This window comes from Saxophila tyrrhenica, assembly GCF_035928015.1.
Source record: "Saxophila tyrrhenica strain CCFEE 5935 chromosome Unknown scaffold_11, whole genome shotgun sequence".
In the NCBI taxonomy this organism is placed as follows: Eukaryota; Fungi; Ascomycota; class Dothideomycetes; order Mycosphaerellales; family Extremaceae; genus Saxophila; species Saxophila tyrrhenica.
Window position 1 is genome coordinate 548359 of NW_027041743.1, and position 18779 is coordinate 567137.

The 18779-nt window shown below is 55.5% G+C and overlaps 6 protein-coding genes across 6 annotated transcripts; all 6 read right to left on the reverse strand.

Moving 5' to 3' along the window:
* Positions 1 to 1087: 1087 nt before the first annotated feature.
* On the reverse strand, positions 1088 to 1897 carry LTR77_007272 (uncharacterized protein; the record flags this gene model as incomplete). The annotated part of the gene is made up of 1 exon (XM_064804509.1): positions 1088 to 1897. The coding sequence occupies one exon, from the start codon at positions 1895 to 1897 to the stop codon at positions 1088 to 1090; it is 810 nt and encodes a 269-aa protein (XP_064657279.1).
* A 613-nt stretch (positions 1898 to 2510) lies between these two features.
* Positions 2511 to 3224, reverse strand: LTR77_007273 (uncharacterized protein; the record flags this gene model as incomplete). Its single annotated transcript, XM_064804510.1, has 1 exon — positions 2511 to 3224. The coding sequence occupies one exon, from the start codon at positions 3222 to 3224 to the stop codon at positions 2511 to 2513; it is 714 nt and encodes a 237-aa protein (XP_064657280.1).
* A 355-nt stretch (positions 3225 to 3579) lies between these two features.
* On the reverse strand, positions 3580 to 5101 carry LTR77_007274 (uncharacterized protein; the record flags this gene model as incomplete). The annotated part of the gene is made up of 2 exons (XM_064804511.1): positions 3580 to 3759; positions 3812 to 5101. The coding sequence occupies 2 exons, from the start codon at positions 5099 to 5101 to the stop codon at positions 3580 to 3582; spliced, it is 1470 nt and encodes a 489-aa protein (XP_064657281.1).
* A 703-nt stretch (positions 5102 to 5804) lies between these two features.
* LTR77_007275 (uncharacterized protein) lies at positions 5805 to 7413 on the reverse strand (the record flags this gene model as incomplete). The annotated part of the gene is made up of 4 exons (XM_064804512.1): positions 5805 to 6271; positions 6320 to 7243; positions 7304 to 7348; positions 7401 to 7413. 4 exons carry the CDS (start codon positions 7411 to 7413, stop codon positions 5805 to 5807), a joined length of 1449 nt encoding a protein of 482 aa, XP_064657282.1.
* A 426-nt stretch (positions 7414 to 7839) lies between these two features.
* On the reverse strand, positions 7840 to 9348 carry LTR77_007276 (uncharacterized protein; the record flags this gene model as incomplete). The annotated part of the gene is made up of 1 exon (XM_064804513.1): positions 7840 to 9348. One exon carries the CDS (start codon positions 9346 to 9348, stop codon positions 7840 to 7842), a length of 1509 nt encoding a protein of 502 aa, XP_064657283.1.
* Positions 9349 to 9851: 503 nt separating this feature from the next.
* On the reverse strand, positions 9852 to 18563 carry TEL1 (Serine/threonine-protein kinase tel1; the record flags this gene model as incomplete). The annotated part of the gene is made up of 2 exons (XM_064804514.1): positions 9852 to 18224; positions 18255 to 18563. 2 exons carry the CDS (start codon positions 18561 to 18563, stop codon positions 9852 to 9854), a joined length of 8682 nt encoding a protein of 2893 aa, XP_064657284.1.
* Between the last annotated feature and the right edge of the window lie 216 nt (positions 18564 to 18779).

Below are 18779 nucleotides of genomic sequence, written 5' to 3' on the forward strand. Positions count from 1 at the left end.
TGCGTGAAGGGCGCTTACAGCAGTCATCGATCGACGCTTTCCGAAAGCTCAACAGACCACTCAACTTCGAGGATGAGCTTGAAGCAACGGAGCTGTTTCCTACCCGCAACGAAGTCGACACTGCGAACTTCACTCGCCTGAAGATGCTCCAAGGCAAAGAATACGTCTTCGAGTCCCGCGACGGCGGTGCGATCGTCGATAAGCCGCAGCGCGACAAGCTACTGTCGAATTGCATGGCTCCCGAAAACATCATCCTCAAAAAGGGTGCGCAGGTCATGCTGATCAAAAACGTGGATGAGAGCCTTGTCAACGGCTCTCTCGGTAAGGTCATCGGCTTCATGGACGAAAAGAAGTTCGACAGTTACCAGGCGACCGAAGCATCTCTGTCCGGTGATGGCACTCTAGGCTCACAGGCTGTCAATGACCTCGGAGGTGAAGGCGCCGGACCAAAGGGCATGATGACCAGCATCCAGACCGTCCGCCAGTGGCCAGTCGTACGCTTCTCGATCGCAGACGGCACGACGCGCGATCTTCTCTGCCAACCCGAAAGCTGGAAAGTCGAGCTTCCGAACGGCGAAGTGCAAGCATCCCGTAATCAGGTGCCGCTCATCCTGGCCTGGGCGCTGTCCATCCACAAAGCACAAGGCCAGACGCTGGAGCGTGTCAAGGTCGACCTGGGCAAGGTCTTCGAAAAGGGGCAGGCGTATGTTGCGCTCAGTCGTGCGACGAATATGGCGGGCCTGCAGGTGTTGCGATTCGATCCGAAGAAGGTCAACGCACATGAGAGGGTGAGGACGTTCTACGCGAATCTGACGAGGGTGGAGCTGGACCAGGCGGAGAGTGGGAAGAAGGCGAAGCCTAAGAAGCCGGGCATGGATGGTCGCGAGTATGAGCGGAAGTTTGTTGACGATGAGTGGGAGAATATGGCATAAGTACACTCGACTGTCATGACGGAGGATGATGTTCGGTGCTTGATTTGCTGTTGCTGAACGAAAGTGTAGAGAACGCAGCTCTGTTTGAGAAACGTACGATTAACATCAGCACTCTGTCATACCCATTGCTCTTATATCTTCGTGCAACGCGGTGCTCATGCTGACGCTTTCATGCTGAAACCGACCTTCTCAAAGAACGCAACTGCCTCCTCCGACGTCAGACACTCCTTGCTGCTACAGCTTCGAAACTTACCGTTCGGCCACACTTCCACCGCAATCAGCACCGTCCACATCTGAAAAAGGGCACCTCGCCTACCGACAACAAATTCCTCTCCACTCTCCAGATTCAACGCCAAAACCTTCGGCGCCCCAAACGCCTTAATGTCTTCCTTCAACTTCGAACAGTTACCCTGCAGATCCGTAGAAAACCCGCCACCTTTCCTCACCGCCACGTAACTCGGTCCTTTGTCCGCTTTACCAAGCCAGGCGGCTTCGTACTCCGCCAGATTCCCGAGCCTTTCTTCCATATCCTTGGGTAGTTTCCAGAGACGTTTTCGGCCGATGTGCGCAAAGTAGCACCCGTTCGGACCGAGGGAGGGACAGGTCGGGGCGGAGGCGAGGGAAGGGTCGGCGAGTGATTTGGCGAGGGAGGGGTATTGGACTGGGAAGTTGTCGCTGAATGCTGGGGCGGGCTGTGAGAAGTGGTAGTAGATGGGAGTGGAAGGGGGCGTACAGATGACTTCGGTCTCGACGACTTTGGCGTCCTTTCGCTTGGAGCAGCGGTACCAGGAGTTGTTGGTGCCGAAGGCGACGTATTTGGGGACTTCGTTGTTTTTGAGATCTTTGGTTAGGGAGGTTGGAGAGCTGAGGTTCGAGTTGTTAATTGATAGTATGCTGGACGATGAGACGTGGTAATGACCGGCAGCGATAGTACGCTTTGCCGCACAGGAAGTAAGACTTGCCATGAATGGCCAAGGAAAGGACGTCGTCTGTCATGTTCGTGGCTTGATAGTGGTTTGGTCTTGTTACAAGGGCAGTATGCTACGACTAGCAAATGGTGAGCAGTCCTCGCCGCGGCTCATGGCATACTTGTAGACCTCTTTGACATAACGTGTGATGTTGACGTCAATGCAGCTGCAGTACAATACAACGTGCCAGCCCGTGGGCACGCCATGACGGAACTCACAGCTCTTCGGTCGTACGTTGGGCCAGCTCTGCCGCTATCCGTGGGCGATGACACCTTCTGTGCTACGGCCACCCACGCTCGCGACAAAGTGCTCGTAGATCGAGGTACTTGTATGGTCTCGAGAGACCGCTACTGTCCACATAACCTCCTCAGCCACATTGCGGCAACGAAGCAACGTGGCAGCTCTTGATGCAGAGCTTGCCAGGAGTGACCGGTTGTGCTTGTACGACTGCACAAGGCTGTCAATACGGGCTAGGGATTGGACCATGCGGTACTCTCCAGGTGCGAAGTACTCTGATCAAGACCACGCATTTCGGCTCCCGAGCGCTGGGCTGTAGCTTCTAGAGGTCCTGGTCGTGGGGTGGGATGGCACAGTAGCCATGGCATCTCGTTCACTTCGTCTTCTTCCCGCCGTCCCCCCTCATGACCCTCGCCCTCTGCTTCATCATGTGCGTAAACAGCACATAGCTCCCCGGCACATACACCCCAAGCACCCCCCAAAGCACCCAACTCGCTCTCACCCCACCCACCTGCACAAACCTCCCCGGTCCCCTCGCCGCCAACCCCACCAGCCAACACTCACTACCAATCCCCAACGGATACAGCACCCAGAACCCATTATACCTCAACCACTTCAACACCCCCGGCACAGCCACTCCGCTGAGACTGAAGACGAAATATCCATACCGCACCACCTCCGTGAAACTCCAGGCGAGCAGCATACTGCGATATGCTTGCGCGCCTCCGTGCGTAGTGTCGGTGGCGAGGTGCGGGAAGAGGTGGACGACGCCCCAGACGAGGAGGAAACGGGAAGCGACTTGCATGATTGTTGTGAGGAGCGGGGCGCGGACGAGGCCGAGGAGGGAGTGGAGGATCTCGAGGGCGGCAAGGGTTTGGACATACTTGGTGTAGGTGCCTATTGTAGGGTAGAGGGAGGAGGCGGGGCCAAGTGTGCAGAGGTTCGTGGCAGTGGTGAGGAGGATACCGAACCAGAGGAGGGAGGAGACGAGGTTGTAGAGGAGGAGGTAGGTTGATTTGGGTGATGAGGTGGTTTTGGTAGACTGTTGCCCGCGTGAGGGCTTTTGGGAGTCGGAAGGGCGGTCCATGGTCGTGGATATGTGTAGATGCGCCGTTGAAGGTCTTGTTCAAGAAGGTGGACGAGATCTGAGTGTTTCGGTCTCAAGAAGGAAGGAGTGGGACTTCCCCAGACGGAAGGCGCCGCTGTATGCAGGAACCAACCCAACGTCACGAATCATGCAGGCCAATATGATACACGATGTAGCCTGAAAAGCAGTAAAGAGACTGCCCTCTTTCATGGCGACCTTGACCACTGATAGCAGTACTGTCAGCCCGTCCTCCCCAACCAACACCTTGCTTAAAGCATCTCATCAGAACGCCGTCCCAAGCCACAGCAACCAGCGTTCAGCCGTTCACATTCCTCAACCTCATCCGCCCTGCTCCCTACTCATAGACCTTAACCCACGAGGCCTTCACTGCCGGCTTACTACATCCATCGACCACGCAGTTTCTGAAAGGCTGTGCTTTGGCTTCGAAGCCCAGATTCGTGGCGGGGGCCTTTCCTTTGCCCTTCTTGCTTGCTGCCGATTTCCCGCTGATACGAGCACACTCGCCGCAGTAGGCCTGCGATGTAGTTAACAAGGATGTCAAACGAGACAATGATCAGAGCACATACATGTCCACAACTCTTAATCACCCAAATCTCCTGCTTGACCTCCCTCTCCTCCTTCGAACGCGACGGCGCTGCCACCGCAAGCTCGTCCCCACAGTTCGGACACACCACCACATCCTCCTCACCAGGCGAGCGCGTGAAGCCTGACTCTGCTGCAGGTGGCGGACTGTACTTTGGCGTCGGCGGTCGATTGCCACCCTGGATCCCCATGTCGAAGCCGGTCATGTTGTAGTCCATCATACCACCCAACTGCATCTGGAACGCTCCCGCCATGAATGCCCCGGCGTTACCCACTGGCGCGTTTCCGTTGACTGTGCGGTGCTGAGCACGGTGCGCGCGAGGTTGAGGTGGCGCTTCGCGTCTGGGAGCATGGTTGTGTACGAACTGCGCCTCTGCCTGCTCCCCCGCCATTCGGTCGCCGAAATCCATGAAGCCGTGCAGTCGCTGGATGAGCCTCGAGCCCGCATGCGCCCCTCCTTCTCGCAGCAAATTCGCAATGTTGCCGAAGTGACCGAAGTCGCGACCAGGTGCCACAGGATGTGCGTTGTTCGCGCCCACGCCATCTCTTTGCCGCGCGTTCAACAGCACCACATCATCGTCGTTGTCCTCCGTGAGATCGATGGGCTGGTCTGAGTTGCCTGAGGTGCCGGTAGGGTAGGGAGTGATACTGCGTGGACCACGGCCGAAACCTGCAAAAGGTGTGGGTTGTCGACTCGCTACACTCCTTGGCCGAGAAGTCGTACGCTCTTCCACAAACTCCACATCATCCATGTCTGTGGGCGGTGACGGCGGGCGTGCTGGTCTTCTGAGCCCCGAGAACTGCGGTCGCCTGGAATATACTGCTGCTTGACCCGGAAGCGCAAGGTAGTTGGCACCTGGTAGCTCTGAGGTTTCGTGGTCCGGTTCGTCGATGTAGTTGATGACGTTGCGATCGAACCTGGGCCACCCATTTGCGCGTGAAGAAGAGCCTGCAGTGACGGCAGGTGCGGGAGCGGCCGCTTCACTTCTTTGTGGATCTTGTGTGTTGTCGTCGTCCGTCAAATCGATGACCGCAGCGGGTCCGCTGCTATTCACTGCCGCCTCCCGCCTCTCATCCATGCCCCTCTCCGACATGACTGGCCGCCTGAAATCATACCCGTCACCCGCATAGCGCCCCTCGCCTGGTGTCGGTCTTCGAGATGCTCTTCCCACCCGCCGTCTTCTCGCCGCGTGTTCTTCGTTTGCATAGTGGTCGTCGAAGTCTTCGAAGAGTGAATTGAGGGGGCGTGTGTGGTCTTCGACGGAAGCAGACATGCTGTCGAAACTTCTCTAAAGCAGTCAAGTCAGTTCTAGTCTCGCGGGGGTGTTGTAGTAGAAGCTGCAGCAGATGACTGCGGCGGATGATGAATAATGGACAAGAGGAGTCTTGCAGACTCACCTTGGTGCTGGTCCGGCGGATGTAAGAATCGCTGGCGCAACCCTCTACGTTCATCCTCGTCCGAGAGAGCTGCTTCACCTCTGAGCGCCAGTCGGTTACTGTCACTTACGTCGAGAAGCCTCCATACAGGACTAGACAGTGAATATGTAGCTGACAATGTGGTTGTGAAAAGATCGTGAGGTGTGTCGAAGGTGAAGCCTCGGCCAGGTGAGGTGAGGTCGTGGTGTGGTTGGTGGTTGTAAAGCCGAAGTCGAAATCCAGACCCCGGTGACAGCGCTTCGAGCGTGATGACGATGCTGCTGCTGCTTGCACGTGTCGATTACCTATTCTCGTCTTCTTTTCTCTTCGAGATGCGATAACCTAAAAGCACCATGCACTGAAAGGGACCAGAGGCAGAAGGAAAGAGCATTGAGATATCAGATAGAAGCGATGAGCTCATTTCTTAGGCTGCAAGTATCTAGCACTACAGGAACCCAGCAGGCCGAGGCAGCCCTCAATATCTTTACACAGCGGACAGGTACTCGAAGGCAATGACCCGTCCTCTGCTGTTCGATCCTTGTCGCCAGTGTCACCGGCCTCCTACGCACTGAGAACACTAATCCCGCCCTCCTTCGTCAACGCCACCACCGCCCTCGCGCCAGCACCCCACGCAACATCGACCGCGCCAACCGCCTTCCTGAGCGGCTCCTCCCACGCCTTGTTAGCCTTGATGTACTGACTGACCACCACGCCACCTGGTCCAGCAGCAGCAAGGAACTGTCCGGTGTAGTCCCAGGCCAGCCCCTGAACGGCAGTGCCGACGTCCAGCGTCTTGAGCAAGTTCGTCTTGCGGAGGTCCCAGACCTGGACTGATGTCGAGTTGGCGTTGGCTGAGGCGAGCCAGGTGCCATTCTCCGAGAAGGTCAGGGCTTGGACTGGTGCTTGCGAAGGAGCCGGGAAGGTATGCAATGTCTGCGCCGACTTGACATCGAACAGCTTGATGCTGCCTGTCGAGGTTCCGGTGGCGAGGAGGTGGCCGTCTGGATGGAAGGCGACGGTCGTGAGTTCTGCAATCGGTCAGTATAGTTCAATCGCTTCGAGCTTGCGCGACATACCGGAGTCGGTGTAGATTTGGGTAAGCACTTTCGACGAATGCAGGTCGTAGAGCACATAGCTCTTGTCCGCGCCTACAGACGCCAGAATCTCGCCGCAGGGATGAGCAGCGACCGCCGAAGCCTCACCGGCATGCTGATGGAACTTCTTGACCACCGAGCCGCCCTGGCTGACGACTACTGCACCGCTCGAAGTAGACACGACCGCCTGATCACGCACCCACGCCCCGCCTGTAATGCCCCCAGCGCCGGTGTTGCTCCTCGTGGTGAATGCGCCAGCTTTGGCATCGTACACGCCGATGTCGCCGTCTGAATCACCGCACAGGAAGAAGTCGCCAGTCTCGTCCACCGCCAGCTTTTTCGCGCCGGTGAACTGCGAGTCTGCCGTGCTCTTCACCTCGTAGGTCGCCACCTGTTCTCCGGTCGCCCAGTCCGCAGGTACCGGCCTCTTCCTGCGCGTGCCTTGCAGTCGTGCTTGCGTGTCCTCGATCTTCGCAACAACGTCGTCTGGCAGACCCTGTCCATCCACCTGCATCGCGTCACCGTTGGTAGCGCCGTTGACACCGTTCGCCGCCGAGCCGGTCACCTGCACCCTGGCAAGCGCATCCCTAGCCTCGTTCCTCTCCTGCTGTAACCGCGCGATCACGCGCTGCGCCGACTCATTGTAGTACAGTGCAGTGCTCAACTCCTGTCTGGTCTCCGCAAGCTGCTGCTTCAGCTGAAAGCTCTCCAGCACAATCGCATCCCACTCATTCTGGAAGGTGCTCAGTAATGCCGGGATAGACGTGAGCTGCGGCGGGCGAGGCTTGACCACGCGAGAAGATCTTAGGTCGAGAAGGTCGTCAAGTGTAAGGGTTTCGCCGGTGACAGGGTCGGTGCCGTTCTCGGAGATGTAAGCCTCTATTAAGCGCCGTTCGAAGATGTTGCCTGTCACACTCACTGTAAGTTTTGCGGTTCGTGGTCATGAGGGGAGCGTTTGCGACTGACCAGACTTGCGCGACGTGACGGGCTGTTGCGGCGCCTCGCCAGAGACTGGGCGAAGTGTTAGCTGTCATGCCTGTGGGCGGTGGATTGTTAAACTTACTTGCGCACAGCATGGTAGCAATGCGGTGCAGTTACGATGTGTGAATGTCTGCTGCTATGCGCCAGAAGTTTTAGAAGCTCGAAAGTCAAGCAGCATGTTCTTCCGCAACGTTGCTCGAGTCAGCCACTCTTCGCTGCATGACTCGCTACTACACATCACGTGCAAGAACTACACAGCGGCGTCGGGTTTAGGTAGATACTAACCCTACAAAATGCAAACACTCGTGTGAAGCCAGACATTGTGGAGGGACACTTGTCACGGGAAAGTGCTAGAATAGATGTTTCAAGCATCCTCATCATAAAGCTAATCGTAGCAAAACTTCCGCAAACCCCATGCCACTCGTGGACTGTGTCCATCATCCGATCGCCAGCAGCCTTTCTTCTGCCCTCCTCCGATCGCGCGACATTGCCATAACCCAATGATCAAGAAACACAACATCTTACATACCTTCATTAGCCAGCCGATGCACAACCGGCACCGAGCTCGGCGGCAAGCTCCCATACTCGCAGATGACCATCCGAACGTACTCTGCCGGCGTGACGTCGTACATCAGGTTCAGCAGTTGCAGATGCGGGATGTCTTTCCAGTCTTCCAGTGTCTTCGGCTTTGCTTCTGCTTCGTCCTCGCTGCTGTCCTTAGGAGCTGGCCTCGACGGGGTGGGCTTGGAAGGTAAGAGCAACTCCTCAGCTGGCGCAACCTCGTTGAGCACAATACTGTCCAGTGCAACCTTGCCGCTGAACTTGACCGACTCGCAGCAGACGATGACCGGGATGTCGCGCTTCGTGGCATGCATCGCCACTGCAGCTGTGCCAATCCGGGATTGCAGACAGCCGTTGGAGAGCATGGAGTGTGCGCCTAGCAACACCACTGTGGCATGCTTGACGGCGTGTGGGATGCCTGAGAATGGCACGTATTCGACTTCTAGGCCGGCGTGCATCAGAGTCGTGGCTTGGCGCTTGCCCTCGAGGAGCGGCCTGGAGTCGACGACGATGACTCGGAACTGCGTACCCTTCGCGTGAGCCTCCAGTATCGTCTTCTCGACGATCGAGCTCTTGGCGTATGTGAGGACAACAGAGCCGTTCTTGATCTGCTGGCAGGCTGAAGCAGCAATAGCCTGATCAGTGACAGTAATGCGCTCGCGGATGAAAGTATCAATCCTCTCGCAAAGCTCATCCTTGGCTTCCTGCTCCGGCGTGCTTGGATCAATCTCCACGATCAACTTCTTGAGCCACCGAATAGCATTTCCCATGGACTCTGAAATCGGCCGGCAGGATTTTAGAAAGTCGATCTGTGGTGAGAGGTAGTGTGATGTAAGATGCCGTGCGAGCGAGGTGCCGACAGGTGTGGTGTACTCTTGTATGGCCTCCTTGAACGCCAGTAGCATCGCCACACAGCGTGCGCTGCTGCCACATATCTCGTAGCTGCTGATCTGGAACCCGAGAGCCAGGACAGCAGGGTGGACGTCCTTGGAGACACCTTCAATGGTATGCCGTCTCGGCTGTGTGTATAAGTGGCTGAACAGCTCGACCTGCTTGTTGTCCTTCTTCGTTTTAACGGGCGCCTTCGGCTGCGCGCCTGATTGCGAAGGTCTTCTGCGGAGCGGCATCTGTTGTGAGCCTGTCCGCTTGTGATGGGGTTCAGCTTCTTGTGCGCCTTGCTTGCCCGGCTTTTGCTGTTGTGCCTTTTGCTGCTTCTCGGCCTTCGGCTTCTGCTGTTGCTGTTGCTGTTGTTGAGGCGCACTGCTATTCTTCTGAGGCGTCTTCGATTCCCCATTGATGCCGTTCGCCGGTTCTGCCGCTGGTGGTGGGCCTTCCTCCTCCGGCTTCTGATCTTTCTGGGCAGCTCTTCTGGCCTGCTTCTCAGCTTTCGCTCTCTTCTTCAGCTCGGCTGGTGTGAGCTTCTGCTCGTTCACCCTGGGCGGGTCGTGGTCTGGCGTAGTCTCAGACATTGTCGCAGAGTTCAAGGACTTCTCGCGATCGATGTGCGGTGATTTGTGTTCAACTTGTGACGTGCGCTGACCCGAAGAAGTATTGATCGCAGATCTCGTGCTCTGCTGTTCTGGTGGTGGGACGCCATGTTAAGTCCTAAAAGGAGCCCATGTTGCCCTTGCTCTGTTGGGTTGAGTGTATGTCGCGATCGTGTGTGCGCCTATTGTTCTCGGATGCAAGGATGCTAGTGCTTTCCATGGGGATGTTCACGTTTAGTCTTTGGTGTTTTCAAGACAATGTCGAGCTCTCGATGCTACTACTTGGTCGAGGTAATGTGGCAGCAGAGTTCACAGGATGGAAGGTAGAATGAAGTGAGGTCGCGCGTCATGAGTCAAAATTTCGAGGGCCGGATCAGCGCCTCGGGCGTGGTGTCACATGCAACCAAAAGGCGAAGTGACAATGGTATCATATTCTACATATATACTGTACATATTGTATCGCTCGAACGCTTCTCACAATCGCACTAGTAGAAAGCAGACCACCCCACGAACAGCGTAGCAAGGTTGCGCTCGTCCGTCGCCTGCTGAATCAGCTCGTTGACCGTGGCGGCGGTACTCAGATTTTTCGAAAGCTTCTTCTCGACCACCGACAGCGCCCTGTCAGCGTCGCCAGCCTCCTGATCCTTCTTCCTCCCAGATCCCTCATCTCCCTCTGCTGCGGACCGCTTCACCTGCTCCTGCATCCGCTTTGCTCTCAACGGCGAGACCGTCCAGACATGGAGCGGATCATACCGCAGCACGTTCAGAAGCGTCATGATGCTGTCCTTGTCGTCCCGCAGAGCATCCATTGTCAATTCACAGCACCTTCGAAACACACCCTCCGTCTTTGTGATCCCCATGCCGTCGACCACGTCCCGTGACAGGCGGAATGGTACCTTCTCCGGCACAGGTAGCACCTTGCCACCTTCGAAAGCGATGCCAAGATCTATGTGCACCACCTCGCCAGTCTTCTCGTCCAGCATGATATTCTGGCAATGCCGGTCGCCTAGGCCCAGAACATGACCGAGGATCGAAATGGCGGCTGTCGTTCGGGTATACGCAGTGCGCTTTGCGAACCACTCATCTGGATCCTTGAAGCGTTCAAAAAAGAAGTGCCGAAGTACCGGCTGCAGATGATCGCACACCTTGCGGTACTCTTTGACCCTGGTGTCCGTGGTTTGGCCGGCGACGGCAGCGATCTTGTCCCGAGCCGTTCCATACTTGTAGTCTTGTGGGTGGTACCTCTGATGAGCTGGTGAAAGGTAATCTGTCAGAGACACGGAATTTGGCACGAACTCAATGACGCCGGACTGTGACGACAGCGGAACAACGCTGTAGGTCCTCACGTGAAGGTTCCTTTGCCGTGTTGTTTTATGGTTGTGCAGCATTTTGCTCACTTCGCCAAAGATCTGTTCCATGATCGCATCCTGACGAAGGTCATCACCGCTCTTGAACAGCTCGATGTACGTGCGTCCGTTAGAAGCAATGGCATCAAGCCGTTTCGGATGACTATTGCCCGTCATGATCCGCACAGCCGGACGATATTTGGTGATGAATGGAATGTCGTCGTAGCTACCATTGGGCCTGATTGGAACGCTGAAGGTGGTTGGGGGGACCTTGCATCGTGGCACCTGGTTGCTAACGTTGAAAGCATCGGGCATGTCTTGCAAGGCAACCTGGGAGTTGGATCTCTGTTCATTCGGGGTCGCCCAGGCTAGCTTGTTAAGCAAGCCATTAGCACAGAAGACACTTTTCAAAAATGGGCCGACCTTGGGTAGGCCTTGGACTTCAGTCCGGATCTTTGCAGCAACTTGATATCTGGAGACAGCCGCTTCGTCCGTGGCCTTAGGGCTCCTGGTAGCTGCGTAGAGGTGATGGAGGCTGTGGTGCGGATGCTCTGCACATATACGTCGCACCAACTTCTTGAGAGTCGTTTGGAAGGTGCTCTTGTCCTGCAGCAGCCGCGGCATGAGTTGGTTCATCAGCACCACGAACTTCCAGGTTGGCACCTGGTGAAGGTGGACTTCGACCACTTCGTTGACGTTTGGAGCTTCCGAATACTCGAGCCAAAGCGCAAAGAATCGCAAGACGGAGATATCATGCTCGTCAGATGCGCACAAGGCAAGCATGTAGTTTTGCAAGCTCTGCTCCAGAAATGTGTCCCTTGTCTTCGTGAGCCGCTGGTATTCCGCATCGTCCAAGGCATACCACGACTTTGCTTGATTATATGCCTTGCGAGTTTCGTTGTCGTTCGGTTTGGAATTTTTGGCCAACGGCTGGAGGTCTTGCACATCCTGCCACTTCTTCAAACGAAGCTTCGTGATGTGACTGAGCTCGTCAGCGTTTGCTGGGTTCTGCAGCTGACGGTCGCAGAATGTTGCGAACTCGTGGAAGACTTTGCCAGCTTCTTCGCCCATCTCGCGCCCTTGCAGACCGTTGACTGCCGGCTGGAGATATGCTGACAGTATATCGTCAGGCTTTTCCAGGCGAGCCTCCGCCAACTGATGGGCCAGCTGAGCGAGCAGACCAGGTTGATCGACTGAGATGTCTTCTTTGCCAGTCTTGCGTACCTCGAGCGCGTCACGTAGCATTTGTACGGAGGCAACGGCTTCGTCAGATTGCCAAAGAACAGATGCTGTTTCGACCAAGGCGACTGTATTGGCTTTGACACCAAGCTGCTCGGCCGATCGTACTGAGTTATTGAGCTGACTCATCGCAGTCAACGCCTCTTGAAGATGGCCGTGCTGTCGAGCAGACTGAGCGATGTCGACAAGGCTTTCGATCTCGGCTTTGCGGCTTTGCTTCGAGCCGACGACATCCCCAAAGACCTTGTTTTGAGCCATGATACTTAACAAGGTCTGGCGGCAGGAAAGGATCAGGCGGAAGTCTTCGAACGGAGCCATCTTCATCCATGCCTGGCGGGCGCGCACTTCCTCCCAACAGATACGAAAGGAATCTTGGGTGCGGCTTGCTACGATGCCACGGGTCTCCACCAGGACCGCAAGAGCACTCAAGAAGTCGCTCGACGGACTCTGTGCCAGCCGGTCGCTCGCAGACTTCGTGTGTGTCACGATGATAGACCCCAGTTTCCGGTCAGCAGAAGCATAGTCGACTGCGCGGCTCAATTCTCTGAAGGCGGAGAAACAACAGGATGCAGCACCAGAGGTTTCCTGTTCTGGCGCAACGACGTCCCATTGTTGCAAACGACGTGCGGTCTCCATAAGCTCGGTAGAGGACTTCGCGGACTCGTATCCATTCGAAAGCAGTGCAAAGTTCAGACTGTCTAGGTTCAGGAGTGACAAGGAGTGGACCATCCCACGACTGTTGTCCGGGCCAATCTTGCCGAAGCGTTGAATGTCGTTATTTGTTTGAGCTGAGCGGAACATCAAGCTTTTGTAACCGCTGTCTTCATAGTCGAGTCGTTCGAGAACAGATTCCAGGGCTGCAGGTTGCTCAACGCCATAGTAGGAATCGGGTTCTTCTACGGCTTTGAAGATGGACAGAAGTAGGTCCCGAGGAATCTGCGCGATCGAAATCTGTGACAGCGAAGCGCGGCTCGACGACCGTCTGGGTCCACCAGACGCCTGTGATGCTGACTCTGCGAACATCAGGGCCATGGTGTGCATGCCGCATCTCTCTGCAGCTCGCGCAGCGCCAACCCAGTCAATTTCAAGCCAGCGTAGACGATCAGCGTCAGTTGTCTCGTTTGGCAGTTGCTGGCTTCGTAGGAACGATAGTAACTTGAGGATGTACCTCTGCCTAGGGAGCCATTCTTCGTCGGCGATCCGCAGGTGCGTCGCAAATGCTGTAGAGAGCTGAGAGCGAAGTACCTGTTCCTGATCGAGCTCTTGTGCAAGCAAGATGTGGACGATATAGGGCAGCAGCTCCATCGCAAGATCGACATCATTTCGAAGTGCTGCCTGCAAGGCCGGAAGAACAGCAGCCTCATTTGCTCGCCGACAGAGAGCCAAGCTGAGCTGTCGCACCCAAATGCTCAGATCTGGACCATGCGTCGAGGCCAGTATGCGACGCAGAGCATCAGGATCCTCCGGCAGGTCGGAAGGCAGTGCAGCGAAGTCGGGCACATATCCGTATGGCCCAGCGATAAACGCAGGCACAATCGTACTTGGTAACATTTGCTCAAAGGTGATGGCTTCTTCTGCAACTGTGAATGATTGTACGACGCTGCGCAAAGTATGATCTGCCAGGCTGGCCTCTTGACGCTTTCGCGAATAGAGCATTGCTGATAGCCGATTCGCAATAGCAGCCACTGATCTTCCTACGCCTTCGTACTTCTCGAGTGCAACTGGGCCAAGGTACTTATCCGAGCTATGCCTGCTGACCGGACGAAGGCCGGTGGATGCGTAGGCGCGCCCAACCACACTTGCAGCCCACGAGATGAAGTTATCATCCACTCCCGGAATGTGCATTGCCGTCCACACACTGTGTGCCAATCTCACGCAGTCGTGATCCCCAGACAGGCAGTCCTCAGACGGCGAGGATGGCGGATCGAAGTTTTCGGACAGCATGACGAGTGCTTCATCACGATCTGCAGACGAGAAAGCAGCTATTTCAGCAGTACCGTCGTCGAGAAGCATAAGAATGAGTGAGCTTTCCGGAGAATCCTTGTGCGCGTTTCCAGGAAGGCGTACACGTCCTAGCGAGTCGGTCAAGCTGGAGTACATGGCCAGAGTTCGTGACTTGATGTGCTCAGTACACTTTCGCAGGTAATCGACAAGCCACGTCTGAAAGGCTTGCATCCTTTGCACTGTTTGCCTGTGCTGGCTCTCTTGCGTTGTGCTCTCCTGTCTGGCCACGGAATGCTTTCGCATCCTCAATATGATGAGTGTAATGGTTCCGAACAGGAAGGAAGGCTGGGCCCGCAAATATTGCCGGCCGTGATTGAACAGGTATTGCAGAATGCCAATGACATCGTCAGCGCACTGGCTGTCACTCAGATACGGTCGCAGGGTGTGTACAAGCATCTCCAGTGGGAAGCCTGAGAAAGGCACATCTCCACTCATAGCAATCAGGAGCCGTAGCTTCCTGATGATCAGGCAAGTGTGCAATGGCCCCAAGGCGTCACAGATAGAGTCGAGAAGCATCCGTGCAGCCAGCGAGAAGGATGAAGCATCCAATGGCTGGGCTGAGTTCTGTGAAGTCCTTCGGCACAACCGCTCGATCTGATCGAACAGATATCGGCTTCTGAAATTTGGCTGCTGACTGTCCGGGACAAACCTTTCGGAGTGACTTATCGATTTCATTTCGCTGAGTGCGTTGGTCGCAGGGGCGTATTCTTTGCGTTTCTCGGACCACTTGGGGTCCACATCGTCTTGTTGTAAGGAGAGGTAGAATTGACCCAGGATTGCCGGCGCCTGTGCCACCGTAAAAGTCTTGAGCGCCTCCTTACCAATCAGCTTTCGCAGCCGAGCCTCGCAGGTGTCCTCGTTTGATCCCGCAAATTTGCGTGAGTCCATTGCTATGCCATACGCTCGACATTGAGCAAAGGACCGCATGACCAAGTCAGGACTTTCCATCTTGAGCGCAGCTGCGGCAACTTGCATTCCGTCTTCATTGCTCCTGACTAATAACTGAGCTGTGAGTTCTGACCGGTTGTGCATGATCAAGGCCTCCAAGGACTCATATTGGAACACGGCGAAAGGCAGGTCAGTGATCTTCCTGCTTTCGAGCCAGGTATGAAGCAATTGAGGTGCGAACAGGTGGAACAATTCCTGAGGAGAGCCAAGTCCAAGGGCCTCAGAGAGGTCCGTGGCGCAGCGTGCTGCATGCTTCGAAGTTTCTTTTGCGAGGCCGGCAGTCTCAAAGATATAGTACACTGATTGTCGAAGTAGTGAGCGCCATGCAGATGCCAGTTTCTGATAAAACAGTAGCCGCATCGCCATGCCTTCCACCCAGTCGGTCGTCGAAGGCAGACTCTCCTGCAAGTCGTCGAACATGGGAGCGTGATTTGACAACACGAAAAGGCCGAAAAGCGACGGGATCTGGTCTGCCACGTGGAATAGAACCGTGATGCTGCCAAGCTGAAGAAGCTTGAACAAGCTGGTCCTGGGCGAAGGGACATCGTCGTCATACCCGTAGTCGGTGTTCCCATGGCACAGTTGAAGCAGTAGAGTCGCAACTCTCCTCTGCGCGCTGGGTGACAGGATCCCGCCAGTCAATGCCGTCTTCGTGTACCATACGTACATATCGATGCCCAGATCGTACAAAGACGTTTGAGTCGGGCTTGTCCACTGCGGAGCCAGACTAGACATGATGTCAAGCAGCACTCCAGTGGCGACCTCGGAGCGTTCGTAGGCGTAGGCTTGCAAGAATTCCTCTGTGCAGAATTCCAGTAGGCGCTCGACTTCATCCGAAAGCAGGCTCACTCCGATTTCAGGCAACCGTGCCACGACACAGCGACCCGACAATATCGTGTCGCGTGGAAGTGAAAGGACGTAGTCGACCATGGATGCTGAGCCCGAGTCCGGGGGAGAGAGCTCCTGCTCTAACCTTGACACAGCCGCGGCGTACATTGTCACACTCGAACGCATTGCAAGTACACTGTAGCTGGCAGCAGCTTCATGCTTGAGGTCCGGCAGAGTCGTCGTCTGTTGGCCTTGCCTGCTGTCTTGCGAGTCGTATTCATCATCAAAATCCATGGCGGCCTGGCTATGGGCTCCTTTGGAGTCCTCTTGACTGCGTCTACGTTCGCATGCTTGGTGAATGGCTTTACAAAGCTCCACTTCGCACTTGCAGGGCGTTGCATGGTATGTATCTGCAAAAAGCTTCGAGCATGCGGAGGAAAAGGTCATGAGCATCGAGTCAACCTTGTCCTGGCCACAATCACGGCTCGGTACGAACTCAACAAGCTGATCAAGTAGGCTATGAGCCTGCCGTTGTAGCTGGTCCTGTCTCCTTTGGTCTCGAAAGGAGTTGCAGTAAGCGACGCATATCGCAGCGCTGACAGAACTGCAGAGATATGTGAACATGTCAACGCTGATACTTAATGGTTTCTCGCGCATCATTGGAGACCACGTATCCTGGGCTCGCCGTAAATCTGCGATCAGGTGGTCCAAAGTATTTGTTTCGCAGCCTGCTCTGTTGGGCAACGATACCAACGAGGTGTCGGACAGATTAGAAAGGTCGTGGGTGGCAAGGGCAGGCTTGGGTAGCAAGAGCAAATACTCCAGTAGACTCTCTTGCTTCTCACATGACAGCCACACGCTACCGACTGACATCCAGGTGGGAAACTGCGGCGTCGTCAAACGATGTCCAGATTGACCGAGACAGCTGACAATGAGTTGAACCACATCAGCCGGCTCCAAAAGGATGTGCAGGCTTGCGTATCGCTTGTCTTCGAACATACTGGGCGAGAAGTTCCGGAAAAGCCAATTCAATGCACTCTTGGCTGTTGCAGTGGCAGAAGTCGGGTTGACCTGCTGGGCAGTCCGGAGCACCTGCGTAAGAAGATGTGCGACCGAGTCCGCTAACGACGCTGGTCCGTTGACGTCGATGGAGTGCGTTAACACGCCAGTCAGCTCGGCGATATTCTGCTGCGACGGAATGCTCGCCTTAAGCATGGCTAGGAGTAGCTGGCATGCAGCACGGCATGTACTGGCATTGTTCATCGCCCTTGAAGCGAGCTGCCAGACAGAGGCCCAACGGCTGGATAAGCGTTCTTCGGAAGCTGTAATCTGCGAAGCAAGACTGGTGAGCGCCAGCATCGCCCATGAAGCAATAATGGGGTTCTCATCCGTGCAGCTGGGCGAGAGGCCGTCAATCGAAATGCCAATTCTTTTGCCGGAAAACCTTGCTTGCTGGGCGGTGAAAGCCATTAGCTGGAGTGTGCAGAGCCGCGATGGGGTGGGATCGTTCGTTGATGTACTCATGAGAGTTCCAATCTCATTGGTGAGTTTCAGGCGTTTTCGAGGTCGAGGATTGATGTCCTCCTCTTCGTCGGATTCCTTTTCGTCTTCACAGGCTGACAGCAAGCCGTGAAGCGATGCCAGCATGTGCACTGTCACCCAATTCGCTTCGGCTCTTGTGTTTCCACAGCGCAGGCTGAATACACTGAGTCCGATTTGGTGGGCGTCGGCATGACCAAAGTGCAATCGCAGATCTTCGAGATGGAGTTGCTCCTTTTCTTGACGCTTGCTGTACTCCGACTTAACTACGTCGAGAAGTCCCTTTGTCTCCGATCGAGCAGTGATATCGCCTGCCGCAAGTGCTGACGCAAGGTACGGGCGCAGATAGAGTAGTGTCTTCAGCATCTCGTCTTTCAAAGCTAGCGAGGATTTGACGGGCCAGTAGACCCGTACAAGGCGAACAAGTGGAATGGTGACTTTGCGTGTGAGCTCGATGTTCTCTGTCCTGCTCAAGGCCAATATGTTGTTAATCACGCCAAAAACGTCCGTGTGAGAGCGTGCGTTGGAAGTTGACCTCTTCAGAAGCTCAATCTGGCCCCAAAGTATGGTGGACAGCGTTGGACCACTTCGTGTGTTGGCAGGGGCGGTCAACAAGCCTAAGCATGCGACCATTTCCTCGACTATCTGCCTGCCTAAAGACCGCCCCCCTTGCGAACCTGCAGACTCCTTGAATTGCGACCTTGAAGACCGGTAGCTGTGGCCATTGAGAGTTCCTGAGACTGAGATGGCCTCAGCACCAGCCTCTGCATCACCACCATCATCACTGTCTGAGCTCGCACGATTGACACATTCCAGACAGAACAGCGCCAGGCGTTCTCGCTGCTCCTGCTCCAGGTGTTCCACATGTGCCTGGTAGCTGAGCAATGCTCTCAGTCCTTTGGCGTAGTCCAGGGCAATAGGCTCGCAAAAGCTGCCGTTAGCAAGCACCAGGGTCTCAACAACATGGTCAAGAACAGATCTGACGGTCTTGAGCTTGATAATTCTCACACCCTTCTCCAGTGACGCTCGGAGGGCAGCCGCGCAAGCCGAGAGCCGGTTCTCTGCGGCAGATTTGGTAAGGCTGGTCTTGGGCTTGAGGGCAGCTGATTGTTCAGAGACAGTTAAGCGGAAGAGGACCTCATAGATCTTGTGGAAGGAGGCGTCCGAAAGCGTCTCGAATCGGTTGTTGGCTCGGAGTACGTGCTTTAGATCGGCCAGGCCTTCCGTCCGTCCCTTAATGCTGGACGACTCGACTCGCTCCAGGGCATCTGCGAGACTGATTTCGCCCTTCATGGCGGGTAAAGGTTTGCGTTCCGATCATTCAGACGGACGCTATGCCTCTACCAGGTGATGTCCCAACGCGGTCGCCCGAGCATGGCGATTGCGAAGTACCGTGAACGACCTTGTCGAAAATTCCCAGCCTGGAGAAGAAGTAGTAATGGTGTGCTTTAAGTGGGAGTCAGGTGTCGGCGTGGCGAGGTAATTCACGTTTGTTCTCGAAACGTAACG